This window comes from Aspergillus homomorphus, assembly GCF_003184865.1.
Source record: "Aspergillus homomorphus CBS 101889 unplaced genomic scaffold BO97scaffold_2, whole genome shotgun sequence".
NCBI lineage: Eukaryota > Fungi > Ascomycota > Eurotiomycetes > Eurotiales > Aspergillaceae > Aspergillus > Aspergillus homomorphus.
In genome coordinates this window covers 69480-92807 of record NW_020291888.1, presented here as the reverse complement: position 1 = coordinate 92807, position 23328 = coordinate 69480, and the positions used below count along the sequence as shown (strand labels likewise).

At 51.7% G+C, this 23328-nt stretch overlaps 7 protein-coding genes and 2 non-coding genes across 9 annotated transcripts; 4 read left to right on the top strand and 5 right to left on the bottom strand.

Moving 5' to 3' along the window:
• Window positions 1-2040: 2040 nt before the first annotated feature.
• BO97DRAFT_t22 lies at window positions 2041-2152 on the bottom strand. The gene has a single exon. It is a non-coding gene; the product is annotated as a tRNA-Leu (tRNA).
• Window positions 2153-2695: 543 nt separating this feature from the next.
• On the top strand, window positions 2696-2807 carry BO97DRAFT_t45. Its single transcript has one exon. It is a non-coding gene; the product is annotated as a tRNA-Leu (tRNA).
• Window positions 2808-3272: 465 nt separating this feature from the next.
• Window positions 3273-4017, bottom strand: BO97DRAFT_72676 (uncharacterized protein). The gene has a single exon (XM_025701020.1). The coding sequence runs from the start codon at window positions 3903-3905 to the stop codon at window positions 3408-3410; it is 498 nt and encodes a 165-aa protein (XP_025555832.1). The 5' UTR covers window positions 3906-4017; the 3' UTR covers window positions 3273-3407.
• Window positions 4018-4563: 546 nt separating this feature from the next.
• On the top strand, window positions 4564-4983 carry BO97DRAFT_420072 (uncharacterized protein; the record flags this gene model as incomplete). Its single annotated transcript, XM_025696620.1, has 1 exon — window positions 4564-4983. One exon carries the CDS (start codon window positions 4564-4566, stop codon window positions 4981-4983), a length of 420 nt encoding a protein of 139 aa, XP_025555831.1.
• A 3497-nt stretch (window positions 4984-8480) lies between these two features.
• On the top strand, window positions 8481-8973 carry BO97DRAFT_402333 (uncharacterized protein). The gene is made up of 2 exons (XM_025694478.1): window positions 8481-8847; window positions 8950-8973. The coding sequence occupies exon 1, from the start codon at window positions 8678-8680 to the stop codon at window positions 8831-8833; it is 156 nt and encodes a 51-aa protein (XP_025555830.1). The 5' UTR covers window positions 8481-8677; the 3' UTR covers window positions 8834-8847; window positions 8950-8973.
• A 1065-nt stretch (window positions 8974-10038) lies between these two features.
• BO97DRAFT_72444 (uncharacterized protein) lies at window positions 10039-10656 on the bottom strand. The gene has a single exon (XM_025701019.1). The coding sequence runs from the start codon at window positions 10537-10539 to the stop codon at window positions 10084-10086; it is 456 nt and encodes a 151-aa protein (XP_025555829.1). The 5' UTR covers window positions 10540-10656; the 3' UTR covers window positions 10039-10083.
• Window positions 10657-12000: 1344 nt separating this feature from the next.
• Window positions 12001-13910, top strand: mdm12 (ERMES complex subunit MDM12). Its single transcript, XM_025694477.1, has one exon. It carries the CDS (start codon window positions 12468-12470, stop codon window positions 13779-13781), a length of 1314 nt encoding a protein of 437 aa, XP_025555828.1. The 5' UTR covers window positions 12001-12467; the 3' UTR covers window positions 13782-13910.
• Window positions 13911-14341: 431 nt separating this feature from the next.
• Window positions 14342-15991, bottom strand: BO97DRAFT_402329 (putative BAP31 domain protein). Its single transcript, XM_025694476.1, has 4 exons — window positions 15698-15991; window positions 15421-15555; window positions 15266-15366; window positions 14342-15199 (listed from the first exon to the last, which is right to left on the bottom strand). Exons 1-4 carry the CDS (start codon window positions 15716-15718, stop codon window positions 14818-14820), a joined length of 639 nt encoding a protein of 212 aa, XP_025555827.1. The 5' UTR covers window positions 15719-15991; the 3' UTR covers window positions 14342-14817.
• A 36-nt stretch (window positions 15992-16027) lies between these two features.
• dus3 (tRNA dihydrouridine synthase DUS3) lies at window positions 16028-18599 on the bottom strand. The gene is made up of 3 exons (XM_025698000.1): window positions 18344-18599; window positions 16364-18271; window positions 16028-16302 (listed from the first exon to the last, which is right to left on the bottom strand). Exons 1-3 carry the CDS (start codon window positions 18532-18534, stop codon window positions 16218-16220), a joined length of 2184 nt encoding a protein of 727 aa, XP_025555826.1. The 5' UTR covers window positions 18535-18599; the 3' UTR covers window positions 16028-16217.
• Window positions 18600-23328: the final 4729 nt, after the last annotated feature.

Below are 23328 nucleotides of genomic sequence, written 5' to 3'. Positions count from 1 at the left end.
ATTTGGAAGTAATTTAATATTGCCTATTGCTTTGCCCGCCCATCGGAGTTGCCTGTGTACTCTCTGCAGTACGTCTTTACTTTTCGACTGGGGTTACCCGTCTGTGTCGAGGTCTTGCTAGGTGCGCATTAGCGACGTTCTGTTGACCATCATCGCATTGCTGTCTGTCTGTGTGTGTGTGTGTGTGTGTGTGTGTGTGCGCATGTGTGCGTGTCTGTCCGTGAGAAACTAGATGTAACTACATTCTACTCAGCCAGTCGGCCGTGTCCATGAGAAGTAATCCCGTCAAAGGATATTATCGGGTGTAATTGATGCTTTGGCCCCATCTCCCGTAGTGGTTTAGTGGTTTAGTGGTTCAATCGAATGGACAGCACCGAGTGCGACTGCAACTCGGTGATAACTTTCTCTTTTTGTTTCTCTCGAAACCACCCATGATCGCCCTGCGTGTCATGTCGTTGGGAGTTGTAGCTGTAGCCGTAGCCTCGTGCTTTCGTGGATGTGTCGCCACGGGGAGTGTAGCGTCATTGCTAGATTGGGGGGCTGACAGATTGTGTCTCTGCCCTGTCTCGCCATGCCACCCCCTCCTCTCATGTTTCGGATTGAGTTACCATGCACGCATACATACATCCTGCTCACTTCCATGTTTGCAGCTGCTGCTGCTGTTGCATATACCCCGATCAAGAGGCCAGCTAGTTCACCGGTGTGCTTACATGTTTCAGCCCTAAGCTTGGAAGATGTAGAGACAGGGGACTACATAACGACTACTAAATTATTGTTCGTGGTTTAGGAACCATGGCTGGCTGGGTGGCTGTGGGGAGGGTTAGCTAGGGTTGACGCTGAGTCGTTACTTACTTACCTGTACCTTTCCTGTTCCTGTACCTGTTGGGTGGGTAGGTAGGTAGGTAGGTAGATAAGCTAAGCTAAGCTAAGCTAAGCTAAGCTAAGTAGCTAGCGACAGCACATCTCTGTGATTGCTATATACCGGGCCAAGGCTGTCTAACGTGCTTCTAGCTCAGCTAGACGGAGCTAGATGAAGGCTGGGGTAATGGTGGACTGCTAGTGACTCATTAGGCGTGTGCGTTGGTTAGTTCGTTTTGCGAGGTACATGTAGATCGACCGTTAGCGAGATGGCTCGTAGAAGTAGCCGTTAGCGATATAGTTCGTCGCAATGAGGCTTAGCGAGACAACTCGTAGAAAATGCCCTTGTAGCGACGCAGACCTGCTACTGCCGTGCTCAGGTTTACTAGGTTTAGGCGAGGTTACTGTACTGCGGTAGGTATGGTCTGTATATCGAGCTAGCTACAGTAGGTACTTAGTTTCGATAAGACTGGACTAGGCTGAGCTGACATTGACACTGACCACTTATCCGGTTGAAAGACTATTTACTTACTGTATTCGCTATTCTGATAGGTGCTACTTCCTAGCGACATCGCTAGCCCGGGCTAGTGGTGTCTATTGTCGTTGTTGGGGCTGCAGCTGCACCCTAGGTAGATCTCTCGGGTCTATCTATCTATCTATCTATCTATCTATCTATCTATAGTGTATAAGCCTTGTGGGAGGGGAGTTCAGATTCAGGTTTCATGGCTGGACTGGGCTGGGTTGGGCTAGGCTTGGTGGTGTTGGGGGCTGAATTGCGGGGACTGCGGCTTGTTTTGCATGCATTGATGATGATCATGATTTGACGTGCAGGGTTGGGAACTTGGTACGTGCTGTAAGCTTACTTCCTGCTGTTCCTGCTGTTCCTGCGGGAATTATTGTTGGGGCGGTGCAGGTTGCTTAGCTGGGTTTGTGTATCGCCCTTTGGTAGTGGAGTAGGTGCGATTTGGGGTGGTAGGCTTGGGGCATTTCGTTTGGTGGGGTTCTATGTTTATGATATGTCTGGGAGTGGATGTGTGAGTTGGGTTATGAGCGTATGTTGAGTATCCTCTGTGGTTTACTAGGAATTGAACGTTCATTTGGTTTCTGGGCGCAAAAAAAAAAGAAGCCAATGGTGTTTGTTGATTTCTGTCTGCTTGGTTGAAAATGTAAAAAAAAAAGAGATGACAAGAGTGGGATTCGAACCCACGCCAACTTACGTTGATCAGGAAGCTTGTGAAGCTGGGTGTTAAGGTAACCTTAACCTGACGCCTTAGACCAACTCGGCCATCTTGCCTTGAGATGCTATATATGCCATTTTGATGTAATACTAGTCACAAATGTCTAGCAGAGAGAATAGATGAACCAACTGCACTTGAGAATAGAGGTGACTGTGGTAATGGGAGCACGATGTAAGGCATTATAAATTTTCCATGCATCTAAATGTCGGATCGCTAATGACGAATTATGCATGGATGAATGTAATGTACCTCAGACAATTGCGCCCGGGAGGTCTCAGTCTGCCACGCCGCGGTGTGGAAATAAAGCATATCGTGGCCGCATCTCGTTCCCATTGATTGCACGGGCAGGGAACACATACGAAACACAAGGGAGGTCTCATCTCCTCACTTGGAGTAAATGCTATCGACAATATTCAGGTATCTTTCCGGTGATTACGTACTAGTTTCATGTTTGGCTAGCTACACTGATTGCAAACCACCAATCGTGCAAGGACGAACGAGGAAAAGTGTGCATCAGAAAAGTAGAAAGTGTCTTCAATAGCACTGGCAGACAATATGCAAATATAATGTCAAAACCATAACAACTTTACAACAATCGAGGCAAGATGGCCGAGTTGGTCTAAGGCGTCAGGTTAAGGTTACCTTAACACCCAGCTTCACAAGCTTCCTGATCAACGTAAGTTGGCGTGGGTTCGAATCCCACTCTTGTCATCTCTTTTTGCATCCATCCGTTGTTTTTTGATCCCAACCGAGTGAGCCAGCAAGCTCATTTGATACCGATTACTCGATCAGAACAACAATGGCACGATCATCGAAAACAGCCCCATAAATCCAAATAGAACAACCCCCGATCCCGACCTAGCCATTCCCTCCACCCCGATCCCCGTCTCATCCACCAGGAATATTTCCTCAACCGGGTTCCAGGTGAGTCGACTCACGGACCGGCGTCGGCAGCGCTTACTGTATGTACCTACCGATCCCACACCTATCTTATCGATAGGTACCCAGCCCCTAGAGTTGACCGACCCAGACATACAATAACTACGATATTTGATCCTGACCTTCCTTCCGTCCGTCCGGTCCGTCCGTGACCAAGTAAGTCAGTCCCTGGGGCTTAACGATGATGACAGACAAGAAACCTGCTACACGGCCATGCATATCCGACGCACTCGAACCTTTCTCTCCGCGAGAGGGATTGAGTTGTAAACTGGTGGGAGGACTTGCTTCGGAAATGATAATCCTGGTCATTGTCAGTTCCCCAGACCCTCCTTAAGGTCCTTTATTTTTTATTTTTTTTATTTTCTATTTTTTCTATTTTTTTTTTGGTAGTGGACAAGAGCCAATACCGTGGGAGGGTGCGGGCTTGGTTGGTGGATAATCTTCCTCCTTCTGGCTTATCTTTCGAATGTTTGTTTTCTTTGTTTCCTGGGTGGTTGTTCTCGCCGGATGCTCGGGATCTCGGCGTCTCTGCCCTATCGGTATTTGGGTTTTCTGTGAGATTAGTTGTTGGATATGGTTGTTGTTGTTGTTGTTGTCGTCGTCGTTATTGAGGTGGATGGGATGGACTGCAGGTGTTCGGTCGCCGGGTTCAACCGTGTTAAGCCGGAGGGGGAGGGAGGATATACCTGGTGGTGGTGGTGGGTTGAGTGGTGTAGGGTACGGGATACGGGATACGGGGTACGGGGTTCCATGCTGTACAATACCTAGTACATATGCTTGCTGGCTGGAATTGGGCTCGGTTAGATGAAGGATGAGATACTGGATGCATGGCGGGGTGATGCATCTCCCACCGTACTCACAGACATACATACACCTTGCTCAATCGAGTCTTGTCTCTCACGGATAAGAAACTGTCCCCATGACACTTATCCAAGGCTGCCCAGACGGGCTGCGACGGCGACGGCAGCCGGGTTTTGAACAGATGGTGAGATCTGAGATCCCTTCGGCGACCAGACCAGGGTCGAGGGTTCTAGACACTCTCCCAAGGTCCTCCTCCTTTGGAAGTACAGTACCACGTCAGGACGGACGTGCGTCTTATCGATGTTGTAAGCCCCAGTTAACTAAACTACCCGACCGCGAAGGTACTATGATCGTCAGTATCTGCTCTATCCCTCGTCCGGGCTGTGAAACCTCCTCTGCAGTTTCTATCGAATTGGCACCAGCCTTGGCACTTCTCTTGATAGACCTTCGGTGCTTGGCGGGTGGTTTGTTTTTCTTACTCCCCCCCTCTTTTTTTGTTATCTCTCTGGAAAAAAGATGTGTGAGGATGGTATCATTGATATTCATTTTGGTTCTTCAGAATTACTTGGCATGACTTTGGTAACCCGAGACAAGAAAAAAAAAAGAAAGGAATAGGAAATATTGTAACATCGTACGGCCCTCGTTCAGCCCTCCCCCACCCCGCACTTCAAAATGCAGGTGTCTTTATCCTCCAGCTCCTATCCAATGAGGATATTCGAGTTACAAAATGAAAACCCATAATCCTGGTCGTCTAGCAGACAAGAAGTGGTCCGGACCTGTCAGGGGTGATCGTGTCCAGCGCGATTCGTTTGATGTTGGGGCCAGGGCTTTCAACGGTGACTGGTGGTCATTAGACGAGAGGGGCGCCTTTGGAGGCGTCGTGGCCCAGGTAGAGGAAGCCACTGGGCAGGCGAGCGAGGCCCGGCCGACGCGACGAGTCGTTGCTGGTCGTGGAGGACTGGCTGCTAGAGCGCTCCCGAGGGTGTTGGGCCACCGCGAGGGGGCCGTTTTGGATCGGGGCCAAAACGAGGAAGCGGGAGGAGGGAGTCTCGGTGTACATTTTGATGATGGGGTTGGATGTGGATGGTGTGAGATAGATAGACAGATGGGAGAGATTGGGGCGCAGTTTGTTGCGGTTGGTATCTGAGGGAGATAGGTAGATTTTAAAAGTCTCTTGGAAAGTTCAAGTGATGGCTAAAAAAAGTAGAGAGTGATAGCAGAGAGGAGAGAGAGAGAGAGAGAGAGAAAGTGAGTTGGAGTCTGGATTGAAGAACTTCTTCCGACTGAATTTGGGCGACCCTTATATAGTATAGATGGGAAGGTGTGATTCTGGGCAAGGAGGGGTCAAGCGAAGGCAAGCTGGATGGAGCTCGGAGCAAAATTGTCGACTAAGCAGCAGCCCGGAGCCAGCAATCCATTGATTTCCGACCATCCCACCTGCAGCTTCTGGCGATAACGACATCCCACTCCAATCCGACGGGGGACCGGGACCCCGGGGGGTGGTGGTGACGATCACCGCTGATTCGTAAATTCACCACTGCAAGAGCTTACATGTGCCGGCCCTAGGATAGAATCAACCCACGGAGGGGCAGAGAACGTCATCCACGCCCCTCCCCCCTTCCTTGCCAATTCACTAGGGCCAAAGTCAAGCCCGCAATTGTCGAACACGCTGTCTCTGCCGAGAGCTCTGGTTGGACAAGCGGCGAGGATCGCTGGAGATTAGGCGAAGGGGAATGTTTCGCAAAGAACCGAATGGACAAACACAGGGATCTCAGCCTCGGATGATCAGCAACCAAGACCGGACAGCCAAGCCACTATTGATGATCCCGTGACTGGGGGACTCTGGGGAAGATTGCCAGACAGTGAGATAGATAGTGCAGATAGTGCCGATACCATAGTAGTTAATGCCAAGTGGCGTACCTGTATCAGTAAGCAAAAGGAAGAAGAATGAAGAAGAAAGACAGTAGGAAACACTGCAACAGATGGGAGATTGTGGTCCTTCCCCTTTGGGGGATTTCTGTCCACATGACCAGCCCCTGCGTTGCTCTTCATTGCTTCGCCTCGCCACTTTCTAGAACCACTCTCTAACTATTCTCCATCTCCATCTCCACACTCTCTCCTCATCGCCTCATCGATCGGACCAGCTATCCGCCAGCAAGATAAGCGAGCAGCGACCCGATGAGTCCCTTCATCCCTTGCTGCCAGTCGAAGGTTCCGAGGAGATTCCAAAGCAGCCGAAGAATGGAGGCCAGACCATCACGTTGTCCGATTCATTGAGACACTCATTGAGACACAGACACAGCTCGTGGGCCAGATCCAATTCCAGAGACATGCTGGACAGAAGACCGACCGAGAGAGGCTAAGCTAAACCCCTGGGGAGTTCTGACAATCTCCCAGCATTAGACTGGCACCGTCGGGAGTTAAAATAGAACCAGCACCGCCCAACTGCAGGGGCGCAGATGTGACGAAACGGAAAGTAATGGCAGGCGGCTCAACAACCCCAGCGGTCACGTGCCCCGAACCATCTGCGAGCATTGCGGCAACTGGGAGTAAGTTGAAGAAATGCTGCACTCGATCCCAGGGGAATTCAGCTAGTCTGCCTTTCCAGTCCGACGTTCCTAAAGCCGGGGAGCCAACGGCGGCTAAGGGAGGCCGTGCCCTCCGTTTGAAGCCCTTCGGCCGTCGCCGTTTTAGCGCCCCAAGCTCCTACGCCGTATCGCCTAAGTGGCGCGGACCCTCGGCGGCTGAAAGCACAATGAGACATGCAGAAATCCCCGAGCGGTGCTGTCCTTTTTTCTGAACTTTCTCTGTGCCTGCGAATGCTGTGCCAGCAACTACAGTCAGGTTTCAGCCCCGATATCAACTGTCTGACTCGGCTACTGGCTGTGGTGACAACGCAAAATCGATAGGTGGAGGAGGTGTGGCACTGCACAACTGCCCAAGTGCGCATTGGTTGTCGGCCGACTGGCTTTGAATCACACCAACATCGCGAAGCACACGGGGCTATGGAATGGATACGCTCAACGTAGATTCACAGTGCTCGTCGGTTCCTGTGCTAACCACCCGTCGCCAGGGAGGTGGGAGAACCTTAATGATATCTCTGGACAAATGAGAGGGGATCAATAAGAAAAGAGACCGGCGAACTGTCCCGGGTCTCTCTTGGCCATTAATATCACCAACCGCGTTTAGGCCCTGGATATCATACATTGGCCGACCGGAAAGCAATGACCTCCAGTTCCTTGTGATTGCAAGTGGCTCATGCACACCCATTGCCTTAGCTTCCGCTACTCGACCCCAGGAATCTCTGATATGCCTCGTGGATCGTTGATCTGTGGGAGAGGCATGGTCTGAACGCAGGCCAGGAATCGTGCCCAGGACCTGCGGCAACCCCTGACAGGAGCAGGTGGCTCATCGGTCAACTAATACCACTCAGCCTTCCGGCCGAGCAGTGCCAGGTGCCCTGAAACCAGACCAGCAGGTGGGGGTGACCGCATCTCGATATCTGTGCGATCATATTGGCCTGCTCTACGATGCCATCCTTGCTTTCCCCTCCTCCCCAGTCACCCAGGCTTCTGGAACCCATGATAGACGGTGACCGCCGTTGTCAAGCGCACTCGGTGGATGACAAGTCCGGCCGTCTGCAGCATGACGTGCGTCAGATGCCCCGTTTCGAGCTCTGTTCGAGTTGCGGCATGACCCCATTCGCATACACGACTGTTGGGCGTTGGCGCAGATTGATTTGATCGTTGATCTGGCTGGTCTACCACCTGCATATGTGACCGACCTTCCCTGCTGCAGGAGGGCTGTAACTGTGAAGATGATGTCAACCTCCCCATGATGCAACTGCGGAAGTTTAATCACTCCTACGACAAGGGGATCCCAATGATTTCCGGCTTATGCATGACCTTGTTAGTCACATCTCGTTCATGTACTTCAGTGGGGAAAGCTGTCACCCAAGGCTGACTTCAGGTGGCTGTCACCTTGACAGATTTGCATAACCGCCAATGGCCGATGCTGTAGTCACCGACAACATCGGTTAATCGAGTTGCGGTTCCGCTCTATGAGTGGGTTTGAGAATGTGATGTAGACCGAATCGCCAACTTTTCCGGCACAGTCTCTCATCTGATCCAGAAAGAGCATTGCCAAATAACTAAGTGAGATCGATCAGGAAAGACAGAATGCACGAAAAGGGAAACGTGGACAAGACAGAGATAAAAAGAAAAAAGACAAAGAAAAAAGCAAAGGAAAGAAGATGCATGCGTAGTTTAGTTAGCCGTTCGTTCCTTGCTCTAACCTTCTTCTTACTTCTTTTCTACCACACTTCTAGCGTCTCGACTATGAGGTCGTTCGAATTTCCCATTTTCCCTCTTCTCATGATCAATTTGTGATTATCATTAGAATTATTGGTATTGCACTTTTAACTTTTTTATTTATTTATTTTTCCCTTTAAATTATTCTCAGCCTAAGTCACTGTTGCTGGGCCATATTGTGCAGTTGGCGTAGAGAGCGTTGTTGCGGCACAGTCGACCGCAGTCATTCTTTATCACTCACTTGAGATTCGAATCCATCAAACCGCGAGAACTCTTATTTAAGGTCCTCCACAACCCGGACAGAGACTGAACATCAACAGCAACATCGCCTTCTCTCTCAATCATCCAGTCCAGCTTTCTCTCTGAGCTTCAGTGTCATTTCCACTCACTCTCAACTCATCTGCATCTTCTGCTACCGTTGCGAATTGACCGTGCTTGCTGTCCTTGCCTTGCACCTTTCTCTGATCACCACCACCACCGTCTTTCCACATATCAATAATACCCACCACCGTCAGGACCCAACCAGCCAAGATGTGCTCGCAATACTACCTCAAGTACGACTGCGGTTGCACCGTTGCCGAGGGCGACGTGGTCTACTGCGCAAAGCGAGGCACTTCGTGCACCGGGGTGCGCCAGCAGATCCGGCGTCGGGAGGGCTACAAGTGCCCTGAGCATGGTGGTCCCTAGACCCGAACACCAAGGTGAGTTTACTAAGGACCGAAGATCCACTTGCGCAAAGGGGGACCCAAACCGTGGACCGGCGCACAGAGAACACGCTGAAACTAATTGGATGGGTTATGCAGACATGTTGATGGAAGCTTAGGGAGGGAGGAGGTTTGAGCTAGGGTGCCTGCCTGCCCATTTTGTCATGGCCTTGCAGAATGACAAAGCTGGGGCGAACGGGGGAGAAGAAGAAGAGGCAATGCACGCCATAGCCTTCTTCTTCTTTCTCCCCTGGATGATCGACCGTTAAACACTCTCCACTCAAGCTCGAACCATTCCTGACGACCGAGTCCCTCCTCGTACTGGGGACCAGAGAGATCTGATGACCCAGGTTTCTTTTCCTCAAGACAATCATCTTCCCATCGGCGCAAGAAAACCCAACAAGAAAACTCAAAAATCACTCAAAAAAAGTTGAAAAAGGTTGAAAACGACTCGAGAAAATAAACAAACATTGCACCCAAAGAAACCGACAAGAAATCCGGTGAGAATCGTGCGGAAGATAGAAAGGCGATATGAGACGGGATAGCTTGACTTGATTGTTTTGCTTTGATTTTTTTTTCTTTTATTCTTTTCTGGGAGGTTATCGTACTCGCTCTTTATGCATCCATCATCACCATGGATCTATCTGATCATTGGTGATTATGGCCTATGGTATACACTGTTGACATTTCCATCGCACCACCTGCAATCATGTGTTTTTGTGTCTTTTTTCTTGGCTTGTCACCCTCTACCCTCTGTCACTCTGACCGCAATTCCCACTGTACCACCTATTAAGCACTGACAGACCACAACTGTTCTATTCTCTGAATTTCGTTTCATCCCCATCCACCGCACCGGAGGCACTTTGATTTCTCGTTTATACGAAGCATGGCTTTTCTTTCTTTCTTCCTTTCTTCCTTTTCTTCAGCAAATCAGCTTTACCCAATTGGTTCGCCGCTTATTCCCTACCTGGTATCGAAGGGGACCATTGATTTAATTGCCTTGCTCAGTGTGCAACTTATTTCGCAGTTGACACTGACGGGGCATTACAATCTCCCTCGCGAGTCTCTCCTTTGCCACCTGCAACATTCCTTCTCATCCAAAGATTTCTGTTTCCCCCATTTCCTTATGGGCTATCGACCCTAGCTTTAGCTTTAGCTTTTTTTGTTTTGTCGATGACATTGACAAGCAAGCACAATGCGACGACGCTCTTTTTACTTTTCACATTCTCAATCTCATGGATAACGGGATACTTTCTGGATAGATACTATAAGTGATCCGCTCTTCCCTCTATAACTCTTTTCTCCCGTAAGATCCGCACTCGGAAGATCAAAGAGAAGGCAAGGTGGGAGAGAAAGACTTAAAAGCAGACCCGTGGACGGAAATGAGCGGATCTTCGTATTCACCCCACACATACGCACATACACACACACACACATATATGTCCGTTGGAATCGTAAATAGATTCCGATCAGTTGGAATGAGATGAGATAGAGGAAATGCATTGTAACAGATAACCGAAGCCTACGGGTCAAAACGGGTCGAAGGAGGCTGTGAGTGGGATGAAGGGAGAGGGATAGGTAAGCGTGCCGGGCCTCCTGACCCGTGGTTCTGGGTGCTACGACTGCTACGGTGTCCCAAGTCCGTGGATAGCTGGCAATCCTTACCGTGGTTCGACCGGCACTCACCATGTTCGGTGTTGTCCGGGTGTTAGAGCCGCAATGGACAGGTGGATATCCCTGGAATCCCAGACCTAGACAAGTCAAGTGGGTACGATCCAAACCACCCGCGCGACTATTTAGCTTACTGGTGACACGCTGGAGCAACGAGCGTCGAGCTGGGAGCAGGAAGGTTGTCGGTAGGTAGTGAAGGATTCGAGTCTACGTAGTATTAACTAATGAATTGCAATTCAACAGCTTGCTACGATGAGCGAGAAACTTTCTCGAGAGGTTGCCGCGCTACGCGTCCGATACGTCCGGGGATTGGAGTATGGAGCTTGGAGCCTGGGAAGGCTTTATCCGTGCATGGTGCCTTGGCTGTCCTGCTCGGGCGCGACACTTTACTATCGCTGCCCCAGGTATGATCATCTTATGCTAAGGCATCTGTTCTTTGCAGCTTCTCCGATAGGAATACATTTATGTCATTAATCCTGTGTGGTGTGGGTGCGGAGGTGTGCATGCCCATGGTCGGCTGGCTGTCTCCCTGCAATCCATTAAGCCTTGACGTTGGGGTTGCCAGGGCCCGTGGCGAGAGCTGCATTAGCACCGCATACGCTGCGCATCACCTGATGGCACTACCGGCAAATAATAGAGAGAAATTGGGGCACAGACCCTGGGGATGACTCGGATACTAAAGTACCCTAGCTGGTGCCGCCTTGCACGCCTTGCAGCCGGCGGCGAGCAAAGGCAATCGAGTGGTGCCAGCATTTCGCGAAACCTTTCGTGGCAGGCAGGCAGGCAATCACCACGCGTGGAAAGGGATAGAAGATGGGGAAGTGGGCGGGCAATAGAAGTCTGGTAGGGGTAGGCGCTAAATTGAGACCGACCTGACTGCGTGCTGCCCAACGATCGATCTTGACATCATACGGAGATGCTATCCTTTGCATCCAGATCCCCAAGAGACAATTCCATGGGCGCTCTTTCAGGTCCATGACTTCAGCTGGCAGGTCGTCACTTGTGGCGGGTGCCATCGCGAGGCTTTCGGAAGAGAAAATGCAGCGTTACGTGGCGTGCTTCTCAGCGCTCAAATGTGGCTTTTTCGTAAGCCATTGTCTCGGAAAATAATACGGAGAGATTCCGGCGCAGAGATTGGCGTCATAGTGGAAACAGCAGGCTCGGAATCCCTGTCTAGGCCAGAGGACGAATTAGCCCTGGGATCTATCTAAGCCTGGAAAGCATGCTTGTCTGTTCACTGGCGCAGCGCCCGCCGTGATCACTGCACTGTGCATTATCCCCGTAGCATCCTGGGAAATAGAAGAAGCTCCAGAAGGGCCAATAGCAGCCGTGGCTAGGATACGCCATTGTTGGGTCCTATTTTGCAGCGGGTGGTGGGGAGATGTGATAGAAACCAAACTTATGGCCTCAGGGTGGCCGTGTCGCAGGACCTTACCATGGTCGTACCCTGGTCCACCAGGACTACCCGGCCAATGTGCACCGCTTGGGTAATGAGCAAAACAGCGCCGCAGGCCCGGTGCTTCGGCCTAGGGAGTTGGTGAACCATTGTGCTGGGACAGTAAACCTAAAGCGGTGTGCTCGCCGTCTGCGCGGATTAGGAAGCGCCTCGATGAAAGAATTGCGAATGTAGGCAAGCAACCAAGGCCCAATAGCCTATTATTGACTGTTGCATAGTCCCAATAGTGATTGTCGAGCTTTCTCGAAGGCGAATCCTTGTGGAAGCATAGGACTGTCGTTGGCGATAGAAGGCGGTCACGTTACCCTCTACCCACGTGACTGTTGCACTTGCGCCGAGAATCCGCCGCGTACAAACCGATTCCCTTCCGACAATCGGCTCGACGACTCTCCGACTTGCTAGCCGCACCATACCCATCAGCTAGCTTAGTCTGTCCTTGCCTCGTACTCTGCCTTTATTCTCTTCGTGCAGAGACCGCTTCGCACATGTGATGTCCATTGAAGTCGACTGGGCCACAGCAACCTCGGGTCCGGATGGCGAGGCTCTGGCCGAGCGCATCCGCTCGTTCATCCACGACAAGTTCCAGCAGGTAGCTCTTCCGCGATTTATCCGATCCGTCCAGGTCCATTCGTTTGAATTCGGTACAATCCCGCCGGAGCTCGAGATCAAAGACTTCTGCGAACCCTTCGCCGATTTCTATGAGGAGGATGAAGATGACGAGGCATCCGATGTGTCCGAGGAGCTTGTCTCCGGACATGGCACTCAGTGGCATCGGACTGGCTCAGAGCTCAGCGAGCCGCCTTTCCGAGACGAGAACGCAATGCATCAACCGCTGCGCAACCCATTCGATGAGAGGTTCCAACCATCCGCCCTGCGCTCCCCAATAGCTCTTGGGGACCATCTCAACCCGCACTTTCTTCCTCGCTCCGGCACTCCTGGTATTCCCGGTGGAACGTCAACACTAGGCTATCATTTGATGTCTTTAGGTGGCCTGTCAGGGACGCAGACGCCGCTTGCTGCAGTTGCAGGTGGAAACCCGTTCGCCAACAGTTGGAATGACTCAAGCATAAAGGGAGCAGGGAGCAGAGGGCCCCTGTCATCCCCCGCCCTCGATGCAGCGCATCAGAAACATCCGGAAGCCGAGCTAGATAGCAGCAACCCGACCTCGCGTCCCTCTACGTCAAGCACGCTTCCTTCGCACCCGCCTGGGTCCAACAATGGTAGTGGTGATGCGGCAGCAGCAGCAGGTGGTAGCAGTCACATGGCACGCACAGCAGAGGACAACGGGCATCCAGACGACTCTGGCTCTACCGAACCTCTTAGGCTGCCTCGCATGAGAGAACGTCGGCCCGAGGACTTCCAGATTTTATGTCACGTCAAGTACGGAGGGGATGTGCGTTTGTCATTGACTGCGGAAATTCTCCTGGACTATCCAATGCCCAGCTTCGTCGGGCTGCCACTGAAGCTGAATGTCACCGGCATAACCTTCGACGGGGTCGCGGTGATCGCGCATATTCGCAAACGGGTCCACTTCTGTTTCTTATCCCCCGAGGATGCAGACGCGTTGATCGGGTCCGACCAGCAAGACGCAGGAAGCCAGGAAGACAAGCCACGACCCGAGTCCACCAAACGGCACGGAGGTTTGCTCGAGGAGATCCGGGTGGAGAGTGAGATCGGCCGCAAAGAGGATGGAAAGCAGGTTCTGAAGAACGTTGGCAAGGTCGAGCGGTTTGTCTTGGCGCAGGTGCGGCGCATATTCGAGGAGGAGTTTGTCTATCCTAGTTACTGGACATTCCTGGTCTGAATGAGCTCACATGGGACTATCCAGAAAACAGGTCCTTCAGAGCGGCGTAGTACCGCGTCACCGGGTGCCCGTCTATGTAAATTAGCAGTAGCTTGGAAATAACAAAAGGAGATAATGCTCGTGGGAATGGAGTATGACATTGAACTGGCCTGGGTCGCCCCCGAACCAACTGAGTGGTAACAACCGTACTACCGTTTCTCGCCTGCCATCGGGGAAGCACAGACTCGGTCGGACAAAAGAAAAATCGTGAGCTAATTAGCCCCAGACCTCAGTCGAGATTCTTTTCTCCCTTAGCAGCAAGATAGAGGAGGTTCTTCAGAGACGAAAGAGAGTAGATTTAGATGAGTGTTGTGATCGGGAGGACGTAATATTGGGGGCGAAATGGCCGGATTGAAGGGACGAGGCCCACCGCAGCAATTCTAGAAGGAACAGAAAATGGCTGCTGCGGGAAAGAGCTTCTTCTGACTGGACTCATTCTACACAACGCATACAAACCGCAGTATCAGCGTAGACCATTTACTGTCCAGATTTCTTGATACTTATCCTTTAGAAAATATTCAGCTCGAACCATAAGAAAAGTAGGCTAAATCCAGGACCATCTTTGTAGATATAACTAATCATGTTGTGTGCCACTCCCTATCCTTGAAGGGGGCTCTTAATTGTTCGACAACACATGATACCCACTCCCTATGAAGGGGAAACCCGCTAAGCAGGAGACTCCAATGAAAACATAATGTGTGTGACTAGAAAATGTAACATGCTCAACTCTCGCAGATCAAATCTCATGATAACCGAAAACCACGAAAGGAAATGGTACAGTCTTCCCGCCTTAAATGCAAAGGAAGGAAGAAAGTCATTAACGCCGCGTAGAGCAAGCGATTCCGATCTGCTTGAGTTGGGTCCCCTCGCACCCGCCCGCCGACTTCAATCTCCCATGCCTGACTTCGACCATAGGTCTCCATCTCTCTGTTGCAACAAACAATCGACAGAGCGATTGAAATGCTGCGTTTTTGGCGTGCGTTTAGGTTGCACCTGCTTACAGATCCTTCTTGGGAGCGGCATCCTTGTTGTCACCGGAGACCTGGTCACCCAATCGGTGGTACTCGGCAGTCAGGTTCTCGCACTGCTTCTTCAGAGTCTCGATGTCACGGTCCTTCGCCTCGAGCTCCTGCTTGAGACGGCCGATCTCGCCAACCTCACCAGCCTGCGCGAGACGAGCGGAGTCCTTGCCGCCGGCGCGCTTGTCGCCCTCGAGAAGCTTGACTCTGTCCTCGAGACGGAGAACCTCGAGGATCATGGTGTAGGTGCGGTTCAGGATGAGGGACAGGAACAGAGTGAAGCCGCACAGGTACATGTTGCGCTGCGAGTAAAACTTGCGGGCCTGGACTTCCATGCGGTCGGTGCCAAGGGCGGCAGCTCTGCGTTGGTGCAAGAGGTATTAGTTTATGTGTTGTGAGACTTAGGAATGTGGGGAGCACACATACCCCATAGGACCGCCCTCCTTGAAGGAGGCCAACTCCAGCTGCACACGGTAGACGCGGTTGACGCTGTCAATGAAGAGAATAAGAATGAATATGAATGTGATCTGCGATTTTCTTAGTTACCACTACAGTGTGATCCAGGGCCATCGCGCACATACCTTCAGCCCATATTGTAATTTGGCCACTATAGGACTCTCGGAGATGAAGGCGAAGAGCTTCCTCTTGACGGTGAAGGGAAGAGGAATGATGAGGCCCATGAAGACCACCATCTCAAACACCAAAAGGCAGAAGACCTATTCAAGCTCCAGTAAGCATCCGGCCGATGAGATCCGGTTCCAAGGTTGGGAGCACTGAGGGCTAGGGGCTGCAGGCTGCAGCATTACCCTGAGCTCACAAAAGTGTCGATACGGCTGTGGTTGAAGCGGCAGAACTTACAAGACTGTAGTAGAGAGTCATTTTGAGTAAGTTGACGAAGCAGTTGAGCTGTTATTGCTTGTTGTGCTAGAAATCGATGTTGTGACTGGCGCTTAGCTTAAGCTTGGGGGAGGGGTGTAGTGCGATAGGTAGACAGGATGAACAAAAGCTGTCGGAGCGACTTTATACCCTAGAAGCCCAGAGATTGTTGATTCGATGAAGAGCCGGAAGATAGGCCCCTGATATATTCACCAATTGGTCGATGCCTAGGAGGAAGAAAAAGAGGAGTTTGTTGTGTGTACGGGGGATGAGGTGGTCTTTTTGCAGTTTCTGGTGAGGAACAGACGTCATCACCGCCCGGAAAGCTGAGAGGCTGCACGTGATCAGCCCCGTCGCCGATAGCCCCGGACCAAGTGCGTCATAGCCGCGACTCGACTTCGGAGGCTTGCTCGATAGTTTCAAACCGGCTAGAGGTGGATGACAGATGTGGTATGTACAGTATTCGCTTGTGTTCAAGTCTAGTCTCTAGTCTACAGATCATTCAACCTTCCGCTTCGTCATACGAGTTGGACTTGTGCTTGGGCTCGAATTTGAAGTCCTTGTGAGCAGGTCCGAGGAACATTTCCCTACGGTAGTATGTCAGTATCGATAAGGTTGCCACGAACCTGACATCAAGAATGTACTTACGTGATCTTGATCCAATCTTTGTAGTTGGTACTCGCCATCAAGGTCTCCATCTCATCTCTTCCCCGGAAAGCCGGAGGTCTGTCGTTGATCTGAGGTGGGAGATATTCAAGCAGACCGAGAGGCACATAGCGGCGGGCAAAGCTCAGCCACTCGAGCAGGAAGCGTCTGGTCGTGCCGACACCATGCTCGTCAGATCCCCACGTCTCGAGGCCATACTTGGCGAACTTCTCAATGTATGACAGACGCTCACTGGAGGATTTGTCAAGGTACTGGCCAGCTTGAATTTCCTCATAGAGCCAAGGCTTGATCAAAGCTCCGCGACCAATCATAACGGTGTCGACACCGGCGTTGTTGATATGGTCATCATAGTCAAGGTGAGAATAGCAATCGCCATTACCGAGGAACCAAACCTTTCCGCCATTGGGTTGCGTGCGAGCGTCTGGCTCCCGGATAGTGTCGGCAACCTCGTCGGTCTTCTCATTCAGCCGCTTGATAAGAGCAGCGCATTCGGAAATATACTCCCAGTTAGCCGATTTGGTGTACCGCTGCTGCCGGCTCCGCCCGTGCAGCGTGATAGCGGCAGCTCCAGCACCACCTCCACCGAAAAGGTGAGACTCGTAGCCGCCGAGAAGAAGGCGCTCAGTCAGCTTCAGAGCGTTAGGAGAATTGTCCTTAGTTCCCATACGGATCTTGACAGTTACCGGGATCTGCCCGGAAACAGTGTTCATGCCACGGATAATCTTCTCGAGCTTGGACGGATGCTCGAGAAGAGCAGAGCCAGCACCCTCACGGAAGACAAGGTCAATAGGGCAGCCGCAGTTCAGATCGATGACACGCAGATTCGGTGTCATTTGCGACAAGGCCTCTGTAGCCTTGAACGCTTGCCAGGGCTTATTAGCCGCGATCTGAGCGCCGAACTTCATGTCCTTCGAGTTGTCGTAGTCCTGTACGATATCCGATCCGGGGAAAACAGTAGGGGGGGCAATCTCCGACTCGTGCGCCTTCATCAGAGCCCACTCCGACTTCTGTCCTTGGATCAACGGCAAACTCATGGCCATCTCGGAGTAGGTAAGCTGCGCGCCGAGCTCAACACAGAGCCTGCGGAAGGGCATGTTACCCTGGGTCGTCAAAGGTGCCAAAGCGGGGGTCTCAGGACCGAAGTAGAGCCTTCGCTTTTCCGACGGAAGGAAAGGAGGCTCGACGTAGGTCGCGCGGTTGTCCTCCAGCTCCTCCTTGGCGGGGTCCTCCACCTCCGTAGTACCAACACGATCCCGCTTATGAAGGTCCTTCTCAATGGCCCTGTTCGTCTTCTCCAGCCAGTTGCTATACGCCTCCGCCTTGGGCAAATGCTTCTTCTTCCTGGCCAAAGCAAGCTTATCTTCCATGGCAGCAATGTTCAGCACGCCCTCCTCCGAAGCATGCGGCACCAACCGCTGCACCTTCTTCTTGCGCTCTTCATCCTCGACCAGGACCAACTCCTTCCTCCCGTCCTCGGTCTCCCGCTCCTGGGAGTGCGAGCCCACGAACCGACACTTCCAGCCGGAGAAGCACTTGCCGTGAACGTCCCAGACCGGGCAGACACCATTCATGGTCGTCAAATCCTCCCGCTTGTGCTCTTTCAGATAGGTGCGCAGGTCGTGCTCGAAGCGACACTTCTCGCCGAAGCTGCACTCGGCGGGGGAGAACTCGGGCTGGAACATGCGGCTCGGGCAGAGACCCTTCGCGTCCTCCGACCGGCCAAAGGTGCGGTTGGTGTTCTGGCCCGTCTTCTTCTTGTTCTTCTTCTGCTGCTGGTACTGGTGGGCTTTCATCTCGTTGTTGCGGCCATCGTGGTGCGCGGCTTCGGCGGCATCGTCCTGGTTCTCTTCGGGGGTGGGCTGGCTTTTCTCGGAGCGCGGGAGCAGATACCTAAGACGAGTAGTTTAGTTATCGTGGTCGGTAATTTTCTGGCGCATACAGATATGTAACAGGATCGCATACTCAGCCTTGATCGGGGCGACGCCCTTTAGCCGCGGGTCGGCCTCAGCAGCAGTGGCAGCAGGTGTTGCAACAGCAACAGGCGCATCGGTGCTCGGCGCATCGTCTAGTTTCATCTTCTTTGCAGGAGGCTCCTGGGGAGTGTCGGCGCCGCCGTGCGACGGCACTTGCTCCTGAACCGATGTCGGATCCATGGTGAACGTGTGATTCTCAGCGTACACGAGAGGAGGGGGAGGAGGAATCCTGGGGCGTTAATTCCGTCTCGAGCGCACCGGATCCAAAGCGGCCGGGGAAAATCTCCATAATGCGGGCAAAAAAATCGAAGAGCCCACTTTGCATTGTTTGCAGGCGGGATGGTTGGTTCTGATTGGTAAGGACTTTGGTATGTCCGAGTAGGCACGTGAGATAATGGACTCGATCCAGGATGGTATAACTAGGATAGACTAGAATAGTGGGAACACAATGCCCTCATTAGTTACTATCATTGAGTGAAACTGGCAGGAACTAGCATTAAAGCGAAAGCTAGGCAGAGCTGGGCAGTTATTTTAAAGGACATGAACAGTGGAGCTAGCGACTGCCTTCTGGAGGGTTTGAAGCACTGCGAGGAACCATGAAGTGAATGAACCAGGAATGTCCGGAGCCTCGGCACTCTACATAGTAGCACCGAAACAACCCTCGAGATTGTATCAGGACACATAATGTAGAAGTAGGCTCAAGCGATCTAGTGCAGCGCGTTGGACGGACAACCCCTCACAAACCCCGAATTCGCCACCAAGAATATCAGAATCATATGTAGATTCGAGATCAGTCTCCATGAACAACTAGATTTAGAGGAGGTCCAATACCGAGGACGATTAGTATCATGTACCTTTGAAAGTTGAGATCAACAGGAATCCATTCCCTCGAGCCACGACCTATCACCGAACACCTCAAAGTCAGACATCATATGCACTCGCCAAGTGATACAGTTTCAGCGCCCAAAAAGACACACTAGAGTAAGGTACCCAAGTCCTAAAGCCAGTAGCATAGCAACTAACCTGAAAACAGTCTAGTCCATGCAGCAAGATCAACCGAACCGACCATCCCTCCGATTAATCCGATCTCTCAAGTTCTCGAACCCACGAACCAACTCCGAGCTTCGACCTGCATGGGATTGGGGGCGAAAAGCCTGGAGAACACCTATTTCTCTTTCTGGCCAGCCCAGCCAGTCCACGAATACTCACGTAGTCAGTTGAATTTAGCCCACTACCTGTCAAATCTCTGCAATAGTGCTGAGTAAGTAAATGCAAAGGTGAGGCCGCGACAGAACAGACCGAAGAAAAAATACACGGTTCCGCTTGGCGAAGGGAGGGCGGATCCACCAGGTCCCTCGAACCTGCGATTCGCTTGTCACATTTTCGTGTCTTTTTCTAGAAGAACTCAATTCCCAGGTCGATGGCGACTTAGCCGAGCTGTTGCTGTTGTTGCTGCTGCTGCTGCTGCTCAAACTAAGGTGGACTGTACTATGGCTTGTATCTATGTTACATTGAAGAAGGGAGGCCGTTGGCCTGGCGTTTAAATGCCATGCATATAGACGGATGGACTTCGTTATTAGCCCGTTCGGTAGTTATACTTCGTAGACTCCGATGTGCGCTGGGTCTGTACTGGTTGCGGGGCGTAGAGACTACATAGCTATTCAAATAGGAATTAAAACAGGACGAATCATGGTGAAAAGAAAAGAGACCCAAGCCCACCCTGTAATGCAAACCCTTCCTCAAGAGTTCAGAGAGACACTCCCATGCACCGAACCATCACCGGACTCACTCGCGGAATGCGAGCCGGTGGCAAAGTTCCAGCCCGCAACACATTCACTCGAGTACGAGTAAGAAACCACATCTCAATAACGAGAGTTCATTGCCCCTTATTTCAGGCAATGAGCATCAGAAACTCAGTTGTCCTGTCCCCCCAGCCCTCCCCCCCTCCCCGCCCCTTGGCGAGATTGATCACAAGACCATTGACTGATGAAGCAAAAGCAGAGCGCGCGCCTGCGTCGGCTAAATCCCACGGGATGTGTATCAAAGATCAAAGTAGGGGCTGGCTCGGCTCTGGCCCGTGCCAAAAGTACCCTTTTTTTATCCCTATACGTGAAATGCGGAGTATGTGTCTCACTCAGGGATATCCGGCGATCTGATCTGTCCACATGAGCACCTCCCCCGTGCATGATACATGTGGCTGCATATGGTACTTCTTTAGTCAGGGGCAGATACAGGAAAGGGCCTGGAATCTGGGAGATGGGTGCAGAATCATGCGGGTTACTTGAGTAGATCGGTGGTCAGTTCCAGCCATTCAGTGGATGGGATTGGATACCTGTGTTTATGGAGAATGGGGGCAGAAAGAGGAAGTTGCCATTGGGCCATTGTGGTATGTGCTAGGGGCAAATGTGGTGATTCGATCTCGTACTTCTTAGTTCCACATGGCGGTTGATGGATAGTACTGTAGGCGACATCGCCTGCAGAGTCGGTAGATGTAGGTATACAAGCACAAGTACTGATTGAACACGGATACTGCGGCGGATATGATCTTTCCGAAGGGATATAGTATACTGTGTATCAATGCTAGTAACTAACGCATCTCCAGTCTTCATATGCATGACATTGTCCTACGTAGCTGTGTGGACACAGACGCCTCATCGTCCCCCACGGTAGGAGCCGCAGGACCATCTAACCGAGGAGTGCACTGCGTGGCTTTTAGACGTCCGATGAAGCAGGTGATGCTTTATCTGGGAGACCGTTTCTTCGCATAGATGAGAGCATCCCCTTCACACCTGATATACTCATTAGTAGTTATAGTTGCAGTCCCAGCCGCCAAAGTAATGGCCCAAGAAAGGCAGGTCAGTCGAGCTAGTGGAACTGAGAGCGGTGAAACTTACCGCTAGCAGGGATGCTTCCATGATGCTTCTAGCGTCAAAGCCAAGACTCAGACTCAGGTCCCCTAAACCGTTCACTTGATTGCATGATCGGTTGGAGACTTGGAGTTTTGAGGGGACGGCTGGGTTTGGCGAATTATACTTTCGTCTATCCGGCTTGCGCGTTGATCGGCGCTCGGGGAAAAGGAAGTTGATTACCTCGTTGGCTACGACGTCAATTGAGGGACGTGATCATGACGATACTGAATGTTCTGATCGGACTGTCTAGGTAAAAGGTCGGGCACATCAGAAATCCGCCTGAAGGGTTAACCTGGGGCGCAGCAAGTGTCCGCTGTGCCTGAAGTGTTGCATAGCAACAACACCAACTCGACGCACATGGAGGTGGAGTAATCCCGGGGATGGGCTGGTCGGGATCCGGAGAGCATGCAGCTGGCCCGAAGTTCTTTTCCACTCAGCTGCGGCAACAATAAGTTAGAGCGTGAGAGTAGGACAGTTGAACTGAATGTTATGAGTCTAGTCGGACGTATCCCGTGGCAGTAACTCGCGGCAAGGCATGCGATCTGTTAGATTTCGCACCACGACCAGTATAACGACAGGGCAACACATCAGCCCCATGCGTTCACAGAACCTACTGCAAATAACCGTGATCATTGCATGCTGAATCCTTGGCAAAACCTATGCGCAGAGAGACATCATATCTATAGATAAACCAGGGAATGTCCATTCCATTGTCTGGTTCACGCTTGTACTCCGAGGCTCCGACACGGGATGGAATGGGATGCCCAGCACATGATTTGATGGAGGCCTGGGCAGACAGGGCATCCAGCGCCCAAGCGCTATCTAGCAGTAGTGGTGTGTAAGTACCTACAGTAACTATAAAGACCGACAACTGCACTTAGTTGGCGAACTTGGCGCTCAGGATGAGGCCGGGGTGGAAGAACAACAGGCGTACCCCCGTACAGACCGCCCATTCCACCAATTCTCCGGGCGTGTAGCTAGTAGTTCGAAAGTGAGGCTACATTGATGTCATCGAGGCCTGGTTGGCCAATGCTGAGTAGAGGGGGGCGATAAAGCGGCCGTGCTTGATGCTTATCGTCATCTCGGCTGCAATACCGCTATAGATCCCAGCAGGTGGTGTGGGTGTGGGTGTGGGTGCAATCAATGCCCGACAGACCGCTTTCTCCGCTGTATAGCAGCACAATTCCCCTCTGACACAGACAAGAATGAGGGTGACGGCTGGCTGACACTCAAACTTCAGTTCATTTCTGTACGATACACGAACTCCCGGAGTTCCTTCGAAACAAGTCTACTCGGAAGGACTAAAGACTAAACACTGAATTTCAGGACTTTGTGGGGAAGCGGTTAGTCGTCCACTGAGAATCGTGAGATCTCGAGATCATCAGATTGAGGGGGGGTGACAACTTTTGGGTGACTTCTGACACCGCCAGAACCATTTTGAGACAGACTCTCAATGGAGTAAATTGTTCTAGCGTCAAGGAGGAGTGCTGGCCAATGAGTTCCGGGGGATGCAGTGATGGAAGGAAGAGCAAGCAGGAACTTAGTAGTGGTAGTGGCAGTAAAGCCCAGGCGGAACAGCGAAGACATGTGAGAACAACCCATGGATGATCTATCCTTCTATCCGGATCTACCGTCTGAGCGAGGTAGTGAGACTTTGGAGGAACAGGTATCACTTTCAAAGTCACAAGAGTCACAAGCAGTTGGGATGATGGATGGTGGGGATGTGTGTATGTTTTGTGTGTGTATACTGTTATGTGTCTGTGTGTTCGCCAGCGTTGCAAGGACAACGCAGTTGGTGACCAACAATAGCAGCAACAGCAGCAGCAGCAGCAGCAGCAGCAATCAATGCTCGGCGGCTACTAGAGGTACAGTATAGGGCGATGGGCGGTAACAACAAGGTATTACCACCGGAATTCAATGTGGGGATAGAGCCCAATACAGGACTGTTACAAGGGTGACGCCCCTCTGGATCTCCTGCAGCAGCAGCAGCAGCAGCAACAGCTTTCCACCAGTCCAGCGCGATGGTCATCATCATCGACTTTTCGAAGAAGCGCTAGTGCTGCCA

What these genes read in the sequence shown, in the direction of transcription:
- BO97DRAFT_72676 (XM_025701020.1), bottom strand. Translation starts at nt 3,905, where the DNA reads ATGTATGTCTGTGAGTACGGTGGGAGATGCATCACCCCGCCATGCATC.
- BO97DRAFT_402333 (XM_025694478.1), top strand. Translation starts at nt 8,678, where the DNA reads ATGTGCTCGCAATACTACCTCAAGTACGACTGCGGTTGCACCGTTGCC.
- BO97DRAFT_72444 (XM_025701019.1), bottom strand. Translation starts at nt 10,539, where the DNA reads ATGGTGAGTGCCGGTCGAACCACGGTAAGGATTGCCAGCTATCCACGG.
- mdm12 (XM_025694477.1), top strand. Translation starts at nt 12,468, where the DNA reads ATGTCCATTGAAGTCGACTGGGCCACAGCAACCTCGGGTCCGGATGGC.
- BO97DRAFT_402329 (XM_025694476.1), bottom strand. Translation starts at nt 15,718, where the DNA reads ATGACTCTCTACTACAGTCTT. An exon ending in TGACTCTCTACTACAGTCTT is followed by an intron (nt 15,556 to 15,697) that starts GTAAGTTCTGCC and finishes GAGCTTGAATAG; the next exon opens with GTCTTCTGCCTTTTGGTGTT. An exon ending in AATTACAATATGGGCTGAAG is followed by an intron (nt 15,367 to 15,420) that starts GTATGTGCGCGA and finishes AGAAAATCGCAG; the next exon opens with ATCACATTCATATTCATTCT.
- dus3 (XM_025698000.1), bottom strand. Translation starts at nt 18,534, where the DNA reads ATGGATCCGACATCGGTTCAGGAGCAAGTGCCGTCGCACGGCGGCGCC. An exon ending in GTCGCCCCGATCAAGGCTGA is followed by an intron (nt 18,272 to 18,343) that starts GTATGCGATCCT and finishes TACTCGTCTTAG; the next exon opens with GTATCTGCTCCCGCGCTCCG. An exon ending in AAAGATTGGATCAAGATCAC is followed by an intron (nt 16,303 to 16,363) that starts GTAAGTACATTC and finishes ATACTACCGTAG; the next exon opens with GGAAATGTTCCTCGGACCTG.